The following is a 16,244-nucleotide window of genomic DNA, read 5'->3' as shown; positions in this document are numbered from 1 at the left end:
AACCTAAGCCCCGCCCTCACTGTTGCGTCACGAAGACCCTGGCGCATGCGCCTCTCGTTGATCCAAGATGGCGGCCGTTAACCTGGACTTGGGCCTCGGGCAGAAAAAGATCCGGAGCTGCAAACACGGAAGCGCAGAGTCTCAATCGGGGTTTGAGGCGCCCACCAGGTGTTTAGAAACTTTCTCTATCCAGAGCCGGCTCCATCGCTCCCTCAGAGTTTCCGCTTCCTTCCCCGTGGCAAAGAGACAAAAAGAGAGACTCACCCCATCGCCATGACTGACAGTGCGCATGCTCCAGTACTGGGCGATACTGCGGCTGCGCAGTAACTTCCTCTGGTGTAAATAGGGGGCATTCACCACCGCGGCGAATGCTGGGTAAACGCTCCGTCATTGAAAGTCGTTATTATTGACTGGTCATTTTTTTGTTGTGATGTGGAGATTGGAAGGAGGGTTGAAAAAGCTGTGCACAGATCCTTCATTCATCAGAAAGAACAGAAGTGGGAACTGGTGGATAATTTTGATTTATTATTGTCACATGTTATGGTTTACAATGAAAATTATTATTTCTTGCACACTGTACAGACAAAGCATTCCATTCATAGAGCAGATAGGAGAGAAGGGAAGAAAAGGGTGCAGAATGTAGTGTTACAGTCATATCTAGGGTGTAGCAAAAGATCAACTTAATATAAGGCAGCTCCATTCAAAAGTCTGATGGCAGCAGGGATTAAGCTGTTTTTGAGTCAGTTGGTACGTGATCTCAGACTTTTGTATCTTTTTCCCGATGGAAGAAGGTGGAAGAGAGGGTGTGTGGGGTTCTTTTTTGATTTTATTTATTATTGTCACGTGGATTAGTATACAGTGAAAAGTATTATTTCTTGTGCACTATACATGCAAAGCATACTGTACATAGGTAAGGAAAGGAGAGAGTGCAGAATGTAGTGTTACAGTCACAGTTAGAGTGTAGAGAAAGATCAACTTAATGAGAAGTAGGTCTATTCAAAAGTCTGATGGCAGCAAGGAAGAAGGTGTTCTTAAGTCAGTTGGTAGATGATCTCAGACTTTTGTACCTTTTTCTTGATGGAAGAAGGTGGAAGAGAGTATGTCTGGGGTGTGTGGCATCCTTTATTATGTTGGCTGCTTTTCCGAGGCAGCGGGAAGTGTAGACAGAGTGAATGGATGGGAGGCTGGTTTGCGTAATGGACTGGGCAAATGCCCCAAGGTTTTCCACAAACAGCAGCAATGACAGCAAAATCCAACCACTCCAGTCAAATGTAAACTCGGAAGCTGGTGTGACTGCGTGAAGTATTTATTTGAGTAACTGTCAGGATTGTTTTCTCATGGATATTCCAAGTCATTTTTAAAATCATTCAATGGATTCTAGTCGTTGTCTAGATGAGCATTTATTGCCCTTGAAAAGGTGGTGGTGAGCTGTCTTCTTGAATCACTGCAATCCATGTGGTGTAGGTACATCCATAGTGCTGTTAGGGAGGGAATTCCAGGATTTTGATCCAATGACAGTGAAGGAACAGTGACATATTTCCAAGTCAAGATGGTGAGTGGTTTGGAGGGGGACTTCCAAGTAGTGGTTTTCCCCACCTGTCCACTGTCCTTGTCCTCCTAGATTGTAGCGGTCATGGGTTTTGTTTCCTTGTTTTCCTTTCATCTGTGGAATTTGCTACCCCAAAGTGCGGTGGATGCTGGGCAGTGAGTAATTTAAGGAGGAGTTGGACAGATTTTTAATTGGTTATGGGTTGAAAGGTTATGGGGAGAAGGCAGGAAAATGGGGATGAGAAGCATATCAGCCATGATTGAATGGCGGAGCGGACCCGAGGGGCCGAATGGTCTAATTCTGCTCCTATATCTTATGAAATTGCAGGTTTCATACAGATTTGCAAACGAACAAAAAAGGCCCAGGTATTTGTCCTGAATTACTATCACAGACAGCGATACGTTACCAATCACCAATTGTCCTTTGTGATGGTGATAGTTGGCCTTGTTCTTCTTGAACCTCTGCAGTCCATATAGTAAAGGTGCTCCCACAATGCAAGAGTATTAGAATTTTAACCCAGTCACGTTGAAGGGACAGTGATATTTGTCCAAGTCAGGGAGTTGTGTGGTTTTCCCATGTCCCAGCTGCTCTGGTACTTCCAGGTGGGGAAGATTGTGGGTTGAGGAGATTCTGCCAAAATCCTGGTTGAGTTGCTGATGCATAAAGTCTCTCTCCATCACCCTCCTCCCGACCTCTCCCTCTTCACGCATAAAGGCTGAATTCTTGTTGTTGGCTCTGAAGAGGTGGAGGGTTCCTTTCCCTCAGTGCATTGGTGAACAGTTTGAGGCTTTGTCACAATCCAGCAGCTTTCATATCCACTATTTCCTAGTTCCAATCCCACAATTTACCAGATTAGTTCAACTCAGTTTCACATTTTGTCTTTGTATATTTATGGCTTGTCTCTCATGTTTCCCTCTTTCTGTTTTCAATTCATTTTTCAGGGGATTAGAAGGTGAGGAATTACAGAAAATTGTAAATCAAGGATCACATCAAGATCAGACAGAGAGCTTTGATCCATCAGGATCTAAACATCATCGGCCTTTGAACATGGAAGAAAAATGCACCGTTCACAGAGAGGAGACACTGTACATGTGTTCTGTGTGTGGACAAGGCTTCAATCGATCATCTGGCCTGTCGAGACACAAGCGCAGTCACACCAGGGAGAGACCGTATAAATGTGGAGACTGTGGGAAAGGATTCAATTATCCAGTTGACCTGCAAAATCACCAACGCACTCACACTGGAGTGGACACCTTTTACCTGCCCTGTGTGTGGGAAGGGATTCACTCAGACAGCTGGCCTGTTGATTCACCAGCGCATTCACAGCAGGGAGAGGCAGTTCACCTGCTCCGAATGTGGAAAAGGATTTACTCAGTCATTGGCCCTGCTGATACAGCGACACATTCACACAGGGGAGAGGCCTTTCACCTGCTCCGTGTGAGTGAAGGGATTCACAGATTTCTCTGCCCTGCAGAGACACCAGCGAGTTCACACCGACAAGAGTTTAAATGCCCTGAGTGTGGAAAGAATTTTAAAACTCGATGCACACTGCGGGAGCACCAGTACATTCACACCGGTTCCACAGCGTTCAGCTGTTCCCACTGCCAGAAAGGGTTCAGGACATCATTCCACCTTGTGGCACATGAATGCATTCACACTGGAGAGAGGCCATTCCCCTGCTCTGAATGTGGGAAGGGATTTAACCGATCATCCAACCTGCAGAAACACCAACGAGTTCACAGTGAAGAGAGACCGTTTAAATGTCCAGACTGCAGGAAGAGCTATAAAAGTTCTGAGGAACTGCGTCACCATCAACGTGTTCACTCTGACGAGAGACCATTCATGTGTTCTCACTGCGGGACTGGCTTCAGGCGATCAGGCGACCTCACTGTACACCAGCGAGTTCACACTGGGGAGAGGCCATTCACCTGCCCTGTGTGTGGGAAGAGATTCACTTGTTTATCCTCTCTCACTTCTCACCAACTTGTTCACACAAATGAGAGACCGTTCAAATGTTCTGACTGTGAGAAGAGCTTTAAAAGCAGAAAACTTCTGCTCGCACACCAGCGAAATCACTCTGAGGAGAGACCGTTCACCTCCACTGAGTGTGGGAAAGGATTCACCCGGTCATCCACTCTGCTGAGACACCAACAAGTTCACAGTGAGGAGAAGCCGTTCACTTGTTCCTTGTGTGGAAAGAGATTCACCCAGTCATACAACCTGGTGAAACACCAGTGAGTTCACCAGTGATCACAGGGGTGTGATTCTGCTGTTATTGCTGCTGTTAATCACATCCCAGACTGAATTATGTTTATTCTGATAGCTGGAGTTTATTTTTGATGTAAATCGGCCCTGTTGAACTTGGGGTGAGCCCCACAGCATCTCACATTCATATGTCAATAAATAATCACACCTGCAGACCTTGTTTTAAATTTAAATCACTCAGAAACTGTATTGAACTAAAGATGAACAATAAACAGATCACAGTCCAATCCACACCTGTGTGAATGTGCCGATGTATCAGTAAAGCCGATGACTAAAGTCTGTTTTGTAACTTCAGGATGAGGATGTGTAAGTTCTGAATGTTGGTAATCTCATCTGTCGGCTGGAGCTATTTGATAGGTGGGATGTTCATAGCTGTAAACTTGTCAGATGTTGAAGGAATTACTATTGGAGTAAACTCACCCATTTATAACCTCAGACTCTGGTCCTTTTGTAATGAATAAGTAACACAGTGGAACAGCGGGGTAAATATGTGAGGCGACGGGGATAGGGCCTGGGTAAGATGCTCTGTTGGAGAGTCGGTGCAGATTCGATGGGCCCTGTACCCTTGTGCATTTACCCTGCTAACCCCCCCAACCTACACATCTTTGGACGCTAACAGATAATTTAACATGGCCAATCCACCGAACCTGCACAATTTTGGACTGTAGGAGGAAACTGAAGCACCCAGAGGAAACTCAGACACAGGGAGAAGGTGCAAACTCCACACACAAACCCAAGGCTGGATTCAAACCCGGTGCTGTTAGGCAGCAGTGTTAACCACCGTTCCACAGTGCAGCCCTTCATCTGCTGCTGAATCCCACATCCACACATTACTGCCAGACTTGACAATTTCAACACATTCCTGACTGGTCTCCCACATTCTGTAATTTTGAGATAATCCAAAATGTCCCCATGTCTTGCAGACGCTTCCTCCATCTTCACAACCCCCTCTTCTAATTCTGGACCTCTGTGCAGCCCCTTTGCAATTCCTGCAGCATTGCTGGCTTGCGGACTAATGTATGGATCAATTCCCATTCCAGCTGAGGTCGGTGTCGGAGCTGTCTCCTCACTCTGCCCAAGAGTGAATGGTAACGGCAGCCTACTACTGACACAAACTGCCATGAAAACAGTTCTGGATGACACATCAGCAGACAATGAGCCAAGGAGCTGCCTATGGGATAAATTCTGCATTACTAGCTATGTGGTGGGTCATTGCTTATTTAGTCACTGCTATAAACAGTGGAATTTTCACTTTGTAAATCTCAGCTTGAAGGAATAAAGTGAATAAATTGGGATATTAACTTTTACCATTATCCATCTGAAGCCAATGGACTCCTTTTTCCCCGCCCTGATGTGACACTGAATCTTCTTCGGTTTGAAGAAGAAACTTAACCTTAGAGCACTGGGCGGTACAGTGGCACAGTGGTTAGCACTGCTGCCTCACAGCACCAGGGGTTTGGATTCGATTCCCGGCTGGGTCACTGTGTGGAGTTTGCACATTTTCCACGTGTCTGTGTGGATTTGCTCCGGTTTCCTCCCACAGTTCAAAAGACAGGCTGGTTAGGTGCATTGGCCATGCTGAATTCTCCCTCAGTGTACCCGAACAGGTGCCGGAGTGTGGCAACACAGTGATTTTCACAGTAACTTCATTATAGTGTGAATGTAAACCTAGTTGTGACACATAAATAAACTTTACTGTTGGCGTCAGTACTCGTGACCTGGCAGGATGGCAAGAATGGTCCGGGGCCCCAGTGAGGTGTACTGGAGGGGCCGGAGTGGGCAAGTGGTGACACTGGGAGGAACAGCAGCTGGGAGGCCTATAGCGACCCCTGGTGGACAGGAGGGGAGACAGCAGCAGCACAGTCTGTGCAAAAGCTTCCCCAGTTCAGCTGGAGACTGGAGATCAGAGAGACTGGGAACCTCCTCAACTGTAAACTTCAGCTTTTCACATTCACCCCCATTCATCCGTCTCTCCCTCCCTCCCTTTCTCCATCCCTCCCTCTCACCATCCATCCCTCTCTCCCTCCTCTCATCCCTCCCTACAACAAGAACCATTCACTCTGCACAGCAGTTTCACCCTCATTCCCACAGTCTGTATTCCAGCCTTTATCACATCCAGTCTGCTCCCAGATACTTTACACCATTAGATATTACAATTCAAACTTTATAATCTCTACAATTTACTATTTGTTCAAGGAGATGAGGGCGGCATGGTGGCACAGTGGTTAGCACTACTGCCTCACAGCGCCACGGACCTGAGTTCAATTCCTACCTTGGGTCACTTCTGTGCGGAGTCAGTACGTTCTCCCTGTGTCTGCGTGGGTTTCCTCTGGGTGCTCAGGTTTCCTCCCACAGTCCAAAGATGTGCTGCTTAGGTTGATTGGCCATGCAAAATTGACCCTAGTGTCAGGAGGATTAGCAGGTTAAATATGTGGGGTTACCGGGGTAGGGCCTGGGTGGGATTGTGGTTGGTGCAGACTCGATGGGCTGAATGGCCTTCTTCTGCTCTGTAAGATTCTATGATTCTATGAGATCACAAAATGAAAGTTAAATTTATTTATTAGTCACAAGTAAGGCTAACATTAACACTGCAATGAAGTTACTGGATGGAGCTATTACAAGGGGGCATAACTATAGGGTTCGTGGTCGGAGATATAGGAAGGATATCAGAGGTAGGTTCTTTACACAGAGAGTGGTTGGGGTGTGGAATGGACTGCCTGCAGTGATAGTGGAGTCAGACACTTTAGGAACATTTAAGCTGTTATTGGATAGGCACATGGAACACACCAGGATGATAGGGAGTGGGATAGCTTGATCTTGGTTTCAGATAAAGCTCGGCACAACATCATGGGCCGAAGGGCCTGTTCTGTGCTGTACTGTTCTATGTTCTATGTTCTACTGTGAAATTCCCCTAGTCGCCACAGTCCGGCACCTGTTTGGGTCAATGCACCTAAATAGCGCATCTTTCAGACTGTGGAAGGAAACCAGAGCACCTGGAGGGAACCCACACAGACACGGGGAGAACGTACAGACTCCACATAGACAGTGACCCAAGCCGGGAATTGAACCCGGGTCCCTAGCGCTGTGAGGCAGCAGTGCAGACAGACAGTCAAGAAATCATCAATTCCACTCCCACCCGGAGCTATGGGGATATATTTATAAATTATCTCATTTCACAATAAAACCCGCACACTGAGTTTCAGATTTGCTTCTGTTATTATTTTGGTGCCCAGCAGGTAGATTAGAGTGAGACTGACATCAACCCTTCATGGTCTCAGTCTGTCTCTGTGTTTGTGAGAGTGTCTGAGATTGAGTGTGTGTGTGTGCGCGTGCGTCCATGCATGCGTGTGCATGCGTGTGTGTGTGTCCATAGAAGGATAGAAACTAGAAGCAGGTGTAGGCCATTCGACTCTTCGAGCCTGCTCCACCATTCATTTTGATCATGGCTGATCATCGAATTCAATATCCTGATCCCCCCTTCCTCCCATATCCCTTGATCCCTTTCGCCCCATGAGCGATATCTAATTACTTCTTGAAATCATATTTGCGTGTCTGTGGAATGTATTTGTGCATCTGTGAGTTTGTCCGTATCTAGAATCATGGACGATTGACTCACCCGATGAAGGAGCAGTGCTCCGAAAGCTCGTGATACCAAATAAACCTGATGGATTTTAACCTGGTGTTGTGAGACTTCTAACTAGAATCATAGAATCCAACAGTGCAGAAGGAGGCCATTCAGCCCATTGAGTTTGCACCGACCACAATCCTATCCAGGCCCTATCCCCTTAACGCCATGCATTTACCCGAGCTAGTTCCCCCTGACACTAAGGGGCAATTTAGCATAGCCAATCCACATAATCCACCCATCTTTGGACCGTGGGAGGAAACTGGAGCATCCAGAGGGAACCCACGCAGACACGGGGAGAATGTGCAAACTCAACAAATAAACTCAACAGTGACCCAAAACTTGAATCGAACCCAGGTCCCTGGTGCTGTGAGGCAGCGGTGCTAACCACTATGCCACAATGCAGTAATCCAGGGAACTGGATTAATTGTTGGATTACACAGTGATATGTTACAGAGTAGAAATCCAGGAGAACTGGATTAATTGTTGGATTACACAGTGATATGTTACAGAGCAGAAATCCAGGAGAACTGGATTAATTGTTGGATTACACAGTGATATGTTACAGAGTCTTAAAATCTGAAATAAAACAGTCAATGCCACAAATAGTCAACAGGCTCAGCAGCTTCTATGGAGGTAAAAACAGAGTGAAACATACAGCTAAACATCCATATGAATGAGGAGCAGCAGTGGACCATTGGGCCCCTCTGCTCCAGCATTTGACAAGATCCCGACTGATCTGATTGTGGCCAGAACTCCATTTTTCTGTCTCCCCCCCCCCCCCCACCCCCACCCCCCAAATCCTCTGACTCTCTTGTCAATCAAGAATCCATTTATTCAGCCTTAAAAATATTCATTGACTCTGCCTCCACTGCTCTCTGAGGAACAGAATTCCACAGACCAAAGACCCTCTGAGAGAGAGAGAAAAATCTCGTTTTCTCTGTCCATAACGTCTCAAGCGCTCTCCAGAGCCACACAGGGAAAATCAGGATAAAAGCAAATTACAGTGAATGGTGGAATCTGAAACCAAAAGAGAAAATGCTGGAAAATCTCAGCAGGTCTGGCAGCATCTGTCAGGAGAGAAAAGTGCTGACGTTTCGAGTCCAGGTGACCCTTTGTCAAAGACTGACCTCTGAAGAATTGAGAGAGGGAGGTGGAGGAGACAAAATGAAAGATCTGTAAACTGTCAAAATGTTTCACGGCCCAAGACCAAAGCGAGTGGTACTGGGACAAGTAAAGACACAAAAGATGTTCTGGATGAGGTGTGAATAGCCGGTTAGCAATAGTCTGAATGTAAAGTAAAGAAAACAAGAGGGAAATGAGGTGAAAAAAGCAGCAACGAAACACAGAACACAATGGGGGCAGAGATTGTGGTGTAAAATTGTTGAGCTCAGTTTTGTTCTGAAGGCTGTAAAGTGTCTCTTTCAGTTGCGAGAAATAATATTATATTTCCCAGTTCCGATGACAGGTCACATTCAGTCTGTTTCTCTCTCCACAGAGGCTGCCTGAATTGTTGAGTATTTCCAGCCAAAAGAGAAAACGCTGGAAAATCTCAGCAGGTCTGGCAGCATCTGTAAGGAAACAAAAAGAGCTGAGGTTTCGAGTCCAGGTGACCCTTTTGACAAAAGCAGCAATTTGCTTTCATTCATGAGTATTTCCAGCGTTTTCCGTTTGATGTCAACCAGAGAATGTGTAAGAATTGTCACACCTGGAACAGATGTCTCTTCCTCAGGACACCCCAGCTCGGGTCTGGGTGGCCGGGGGATGGGGGGAGAGGGGGGGGGGCGGGGTAACGTTCACAATTTTATATTTGTGTCTGGTGTGAATAATACCTTACATTCAACGGAGAAGTTTTTTAAACTGAGGAGAGTAGCTGCATTTGGGCGCTGACTTTAAACAACGTTAATAAGCCAGGGCTGCTGGAGAAACATTTTGGGATTTGTGAGCAGTGAATTCCGGCTGGTTTGAAGTGAAATCCTGTCGGTGCTGCGGCAAATCTGAACTCAAACCAGATAAACTGGAACCGCTGGGTTAGAGATTCCGGGTGTTGGGATGTGGAGGCTGGGGGAGGGGGAGATGGCGGTAAAACTCTGAGTCTGACTTTCGACAGGGTGAGCGGGGTAAAGAATGACAGAGTTAATGTGGGAGTCAGGGACAATAGCAGAAGGTGGGAAGCTCTGGAAAGGAGCAATGGGGGTAAAGGCCGTCAAAGAATGCTTGTTTAAATGAAGATAAAAGCAAAATACTGCGAATGCTGGAATCTGAAACAGAAACAGAAAATGCTGGAAAATCTCAGCAGGTTTGACAGCATCTGTGGAGAGAGAATAGAGTTAATGCTTCCAGTCTGGATGATCACAGATGCTGTCAGACCTGCTGAGGTTTTCCAGCACTTTCTGTTTTTGATTAACTGAAGGTTCAGCAGGGAAAGAAGCAGCGAACTGAACACACTGAACCCAGGGGGAGGGGGTGACCCAGGATAAGGGACAGGCGCAGCTCAGTTAGGCTCTGCAATGTCCATCAACACATTCACATTCAGACCTTAGAGCGCCAAGGGGGAGGGGAAGGAGAAACTATTTGGGACACAGCAAGGAGGTCACCCCTCCCCCCACTCTGTGGTTCCACATCCCTCCCACACCTGGACAGGGTTGGCTCAAGGTGCAGGAAGCTGCAAGCTGAGAGGCTGAGCTGTGAACTGGGCCGGGTTGGGGGTTTGAGTGACAGTCCTGGGGCTATATCTGGACAGGAACAGCCACAGATTCCCCCTTTTTCCTGGGACGTTTCAGTGGAGCTGTTTTGGTGAGTGTTTGTAATCTCTGTCTCACTGTCTCGGTAATGGGGGTGGGTTGTAGATTGCTGTGAGTGTTAGACTAAATAACCTCTCCTCATGCTGCCAGTTCCAGTCTGCAGACTCCATTTCTCAGTCCAGTTTGCTGCTCTGTACTTTGCTGCAGTGCTCCACATCCTGAGCAACATCCAGCCCATTGTTATCACCCGAAATTTGCGGCAAACTCCCTTCACTGTGGCACAGTGGTTAGCACTGCTGCCTCACAGCGCCAGGGTTCGACTCCAGCCATGGGTGTGTGCCTGTGTGGAGTTTGCTCAGTAAGAAGTCTCACAACACCAGGTTAAAGTCCAATAAATTTATTTGGAATCAATGCAAATTACTGCGGATGCTGGAATCTGAAACCAAAAGAGAAAATGCTGGCAGCATCTGTAAAGAGAGAAAAGAATTGACATTTTGAGTCCAGATGACCGTTTGTCAAAGCTGCTCCTTCATCAGCACTCCAAAAGCTCGTGGTTCCAAATAACCTGATGTTGTGAGACTTGTTACTGTGCCCACCCCAGTCCAACATCTCCACCTCAGGTGTGAAGTTTGCACAATCTCCCCCTGTCTGTGTGCATTTCCTCTGGGTGCTCTGGTTTCCTCTCACTGCCCAAAGATGTGCAGGTTCGGTGAATTGACCATGTTAAATTTGTCCCTTAATGTCCCAAGATGTGTAGGGTCTAATTTGATTTATTATTGTTGCATGTTCTGGGATACAGTGAAAATTATTTCTTGCGTGTTATACCCATAACTTGATAAAGTACATGGGGGGAAAGGAACAGAGTCGGGTCCAGAATATATTGTTGTGGTTGCAGGCAGGGTGAAGAAAAAGGTCAGGATGGGGATTAGCAGAGTAAGTGCGTGGGGTTACTGGGATAGGGGGTGAGCCTGGGAAAGATGCTCTCAGAGTCAGTACAGACTCGATGGGTAAAATGACCTCTTTCTGCACTGTAAGGATTCTATGATTAGTGAATTACGGTGAACAACTTTTGAATGGAGGGATTTCTGAGGCGCAGAGCATTGTGGGAAATATGACCGCCATTAGTCAGTGCCTGCCTCTAGATGTTTCATTATAGACTGAGGGCAAACTGAGCCCTCAATTCTCTTTGTAACTCTCACAGGCTGCCTAGTCTGCTGAATATCTCGAGGATTTGTTTTTTTGTCGAAGATACAGCCTCCACAGAGTTTCCTGTGTTAGTGTTTTATAGGTTCGAATTTAGAAACTCAGTTAGGAGCCGGTTTGAATCAGGCTGCGTGTTGGATGCAGAACTCAGTTCCTGGCCTCCTGCGTGTTTTTTTTTATTGTTGCTTCGGTCTGGACTCTTCATCATGTGTCTCTATCAAAATGTCTCTCTCAATCCCCTTTTATCTGTTTTAAATCAGTTTCACAGGGACGAGAAGGGGACGATTTGCAGTCAGGAAACTGAAAGTAAATATCATATCAGGAACTGCCAGAGTCATCTAATTTATCATAACTGAATATCAGTGGATTTTGAACATGGAAGGAAAAAGCACTATTCACAGTGGAGAGAAACCGTACATGGGTTCTGTGTGTGGACGAGGCTTCAGCCGATCATCTGGCCTGTCAAAACGTAAGTGCAGCCACTCCTTGGAAAAACTGTGGAAATGTGTGGACTGTGGGAAGGAATTTAATTACCCATCCCAGCTGGAAACTCATTGGCGCAGTCACACTGGGGAGAGACCATTCACCTGCTCTGAGTGTGGGAAGGGTTTCACTCAGTCATCCCACCTACTTACTCATCAGCGAGTTCACACTGATGAGAGACCTTTTAAATGCTCAGACTGTGGGAAGTGCTTCAAAAGTTATTGGGAACTGATGTCCCATCAACGTGTTCACACTGATGAGAGACCTTTTAAATGCTCAGACTGTGGGAAGTGCTTCAAAAGTTCTTGGGGACTGATGTCCCATCAACGTGTTCACACTGATGAGAGACCGTTCAGGTGCTCTCACTGTGGGATTGGGTTCCAGCATTCACATAACCTTACTGTACACCAGCGAATTCACACTGGGGAGAGGCCATTCACCTGCTCCGAGTGTGGAAAAGGATTCACTCGGTCATCCCAGCTATTGATACACCAGCGTATTCACACTGGGGAGAGACCTTTTAAGTGCTCTGACTGTGGGAAGTGCTATAAAAGTTCGGGGGAACTGATGTCCCATCAACGTGTTCACACTGATGAGAGACCATTCAGGTGCATTTACTGTGCTACTGGGTTCAGGCGATCAAATCACCTCATTGTACACCAGCGCACCCACACTGGGGAAAGGCCATTCACCTGCTCGAAATGTGGGAAGGGATTCATTCAGTCCTCCAGTCTGCTGAGACACAAGCGAGCTCACACTGGGGAGAGACCATTCAGCTGCTCTGAGAGTGGGAAGAGATTCACTCAGTCATCCTACCTGCTTATACACCAAAGAATTCACTAGTAACCATGGTGATTGGAATCTGCTGTTAATCCTATCCAGGACTGTAATATGTTCATTGTGTTTGTTTTTGTTGATGTTAATGAACTCCAGCCAGTTATACGGTTTAATATTCTGAATAAAAGTCAAATAAATTACCTTTGTGTTCAGTACTGTGAATCTTTTTAATATCATCAGCACAACTGAATTCCTTTTGAGTTGCTCTCCTATTGTCCCTCTCCCATCTTCACCTCCCCACAAGTGCTCATTGGGAATAAAACTCACAATCTTCTTTGTCACTAAGTTTGAGACAATCCAATCAGCTGCCTCTACTGCTTCCCTCCTTCCCCTAACCCACTGGAACAAACCTCCTCTAACGCTGCCCTTTATCTGAGCTCTGAACTCTCATCTTTCTGCAGTTTCTCTCCTGCCTCCCCTCACGTCCTCTTAGAGCTCATTTTGCCCATGAGACCCATCTCTTGATCCCTCAATCCTATTCCCACTGTACTACTGACAGCACAACTTCTCCATATCAGCTGATATTGTCAATATCTTCCTCTCCTTCAAATCCGATATCATCACCCACTTCTCAATAAAATATCTTTGACACATGCCCTTGTAAACTACCATCCCATCTCCCTTTCCTCTCTAAAGTCCTTGAATGTTTTACCTTCCACATATTGTAACTTGTTTTCCCTTTCTCATTGTGTATAGTAAAGTTTAATTTGTTTGTGCAGAATCTGTGGAATCTTTTGCCTTTATTCACTTGTTAAGTATCTTGAATCTCCACCTTTGTCAATTTTATACAAACTCACCCAAATCTAAAAACTATTTTGTGGGAATTGGGGGAACAGAACAGAAGATGGGTTTCTGCTGCTAAGTTACAATCCCAGCTGATGTTACTTCTGGGCAGGAAGGTCCCAGAATAAAACCCTGGCTCAATTGACCGTAACTTTCCCCACGATCCCCACCTCGGTGCGCTTGGCCATCTTCCCGGACGGAGCAGAGAGGGCGGACATGAAAATATTGACAGTAACACAAGACTCCTTCATTCCACACAATCACAGTGAGGGAGCTCCCTCTAGTGGCGAAGTGAGGTAAATGGCCTCTGCCTGGGAGATCACTGAACCCTCAGGCGACTGAAGGGTCATTTTCAAACATAGAAACGTTGGAGGATTGTGCTGCTGGATTTTTCTTGTTCCTATTTTTTTCATATTAACGCAGATGAATCTATTTAGAGAATTGAAACTAACCTCAGAAATAGCAACAGGCGAACTCGAAGACAAACACTCACAGAAATGCACTCTCAGACAGACACAGGCAAACTCGCACACACAGCCATGCAGACAAAAAAACACTCTGACTTCACAAATACACACACACTCACAACACAGAGACAGGCTGAGACCAATTTCAGTCCAAATAATCTGCTGGGCACTAAAATAATGTGAGAAGTCTCACAACACCAGGTTAAAGTCCAACAGGTTTATTTAGTAGCACAAGCCACTAGCTTTCGGAGCGCTGCCCTTTTGTCAGGTGAGTGGGAGTTCTGTTCACAAACAGGGCATATAAAGACACAAACTCAATTTACAAAATAATTTACATAATTTACATAATCCTGTTCATAAGAACGATCGACAGTTCCGACGCGCCACAGCGAAAAACCGCACCGACCTCCTCAGAAGACAAACACGGGACACTGCGGAATGAGTACCCTTTGTCGTCCAGTACTTCCCTGGAGCAGAGAAGCTACGACATCGTCTCCGGAGCCTTCAACATGTCATTGATGAAGACGAACATCTCACCAAGGCCATCCGCACACCCTCACTTCTTGCCTTCAAACAACCGCACAATCTCAAACAGACCATTGTCTGCAGCAAACTACCCAGCCTTCAGGAGAACACTGAGCACGACACCACACAACCCTGCCACAGCAACCTCTGCACGACATGCCGGATCATCGACACGGATGCCATCATCTCATGTGAGAACACCATCCACCAGGTGCATGATACATACACTTGCAACTCGGCCAACGTTGTCTACCTGATACGCTGCAGGAAAGGATGTCCCAAGGCATGGTACATCGGGGAAACCGTGCAGACGCTACGACAATGGATGAATGAACACCGCTTGACAATCACCAGGCAAGAGTGTTCTCTTCCTGTTGGGGAGCACTTCAGTGGTCACGGGCATTCGGCCTCTGATGTTTGGGTAAGCGTTCTCCAAGGTGGCCTTCAAGACACACGACAGCGCAGAGTCGCTGAGCAGAGACTGATAGCCAAGTTCCGCACACCTGAGGAAGGCCTCAACCGGGATCTTGGGTTCATGTCACACTATCTGTAACCCCCACGACTTGCCTGGGCTTGCAAAATCTCACTAACTCTCCTGTCTGGAGACAATACACATCTCTTTAACCTGTATTTAACCCTCTCTCCACTCATATTGTCTGTACCTTTGAGACTTGATTACCTGTAAAGACTCGCATTCCAACCATTATCTTGTAAATTGAGTTTGTGTCTTTATATGCCCTGTTTGTGAACAGAACTCCCACTCACCTGACGAAGGAGCAGCACTCCGAATGCTAATGGCTTGTGCTACCAAATAAACCTGTTGGACTCTAACCTGGTGTTGTGAGACTTCTTACTGTGTTCACCCCAGTCCAACGCCGGCATCTCCACATCATCACTAAAGTAATGACAGAAGCAAATTTGAAACTCAGTGTGTGGGTTTATTGTGAAATGAGAAAATGTATAAATATATCCTCTCGCTCGGGTTGGTTTGGAATTGATGATTTCTCTGCTGCCTATAAGGTTACTGAACAAATATTAAATTGTAGAGATTGTGAAGTTTGAATTGTAATATCTATTGGTCTAAAATATCTGGGAGCAGAGTGGATGTGATGAAGGCTGGAATACAGACTGGGGGAATGAGGGTGAAACTGCTGTGCAGAGTGAATGGTCCTTGTTGTCGGGAAGGATGGATGGAGAGAGGGAGGGAGGGATGGTGAGATGGATGGAGGAAGGGTGGATGGAGGGAGAGGGATGGATGGAGAGAGGGAGGGATGGTGAGATGGGTGGAAGGAGGGGTGGATGGAGGGACAGGGATGGAAGGAGAGAGGGAGGGAGGGCGGGATGGATGGAGGAAGGGATGGATAGGCGAATGTGAGAAGCTGAAGTTTACATTTGAAGAGGTTCTCAGAGTCTTTGAGCAGCTGAACTGCGGAAGCCTTCGGGCAGAGACTGTGCTGCTGCTGTTTCCCCTCCAGTCCACCAGGGTTCTCTGTAACCCTCTCGGCTGCTGCTCCCCCTGGTGTCACCTCTCGCCCGCTCCGGCCCGGCCGCTGTTCCTTGGCGTATGGGAGATCGGAGAGGAATTGGAGAAAGAGGTGGAACAGCAGGGCGCATGCGTAGCCGCCATGTTTATTCGGGGAAATGTTTTGAAATTCTTCCCAGTGACAGAATTTGAACAACTTGTCCATCAAACTGCTTCACTCTTTCACTTCCAATTTCTTACTGATGAGCAGAACAACAAAATCAGGGCAGCGAAGATAATT

The 16,244-nt window shown here is 46.6% G+C and overlaps 1 protein-coding gene across 1 annotated transcript; it reads left to right on the top strand.

Moving 5' to 3' along the window:
• Positions 1-61: 61 nt before the first annotated feature.
• On the top strand, positions 62-12,712 carry LOC144484037 (uncharacterized). The gene is made up of 3 exons (XM_078202603.1): positions 62-168; positions 2,491-3,772; positions 11,957-12,712. Exons 1-3 carry the CDS (start codon positions 68-70, stop codon positions 12,710-12,712), a joined length of 2,139 nt encoding a protein of 712 aa, XP_078058729.1. The 5' UTR covers positions 62-67.
• The last annotated feature ends 3,532 nt before the right edge of the window (positions 12,713-16,244 follow it).

Source organism: Mustelus asterias, unplaced genomic scaffold (genome assembly GCF_964213995.1).
Source record: "Mustelus asterias unplaced genomic scaffold, sMusAst1.hap1.1 HAP1_SCAFFOLD_87, whole genome shotgun sequence".
NCBI classification, from domain to species: Eukaryota; Metazoa; Chordata; class Chondrichthyes; order Carcharhiniformes; family Triakidae; genus Mustelus; species Mustelus asterias.
The sequence above is the reverse complement of the archived record's forward strand: the minus strand, read 5'-3'. Positions and strand labels throughout refer to the sequence as shown.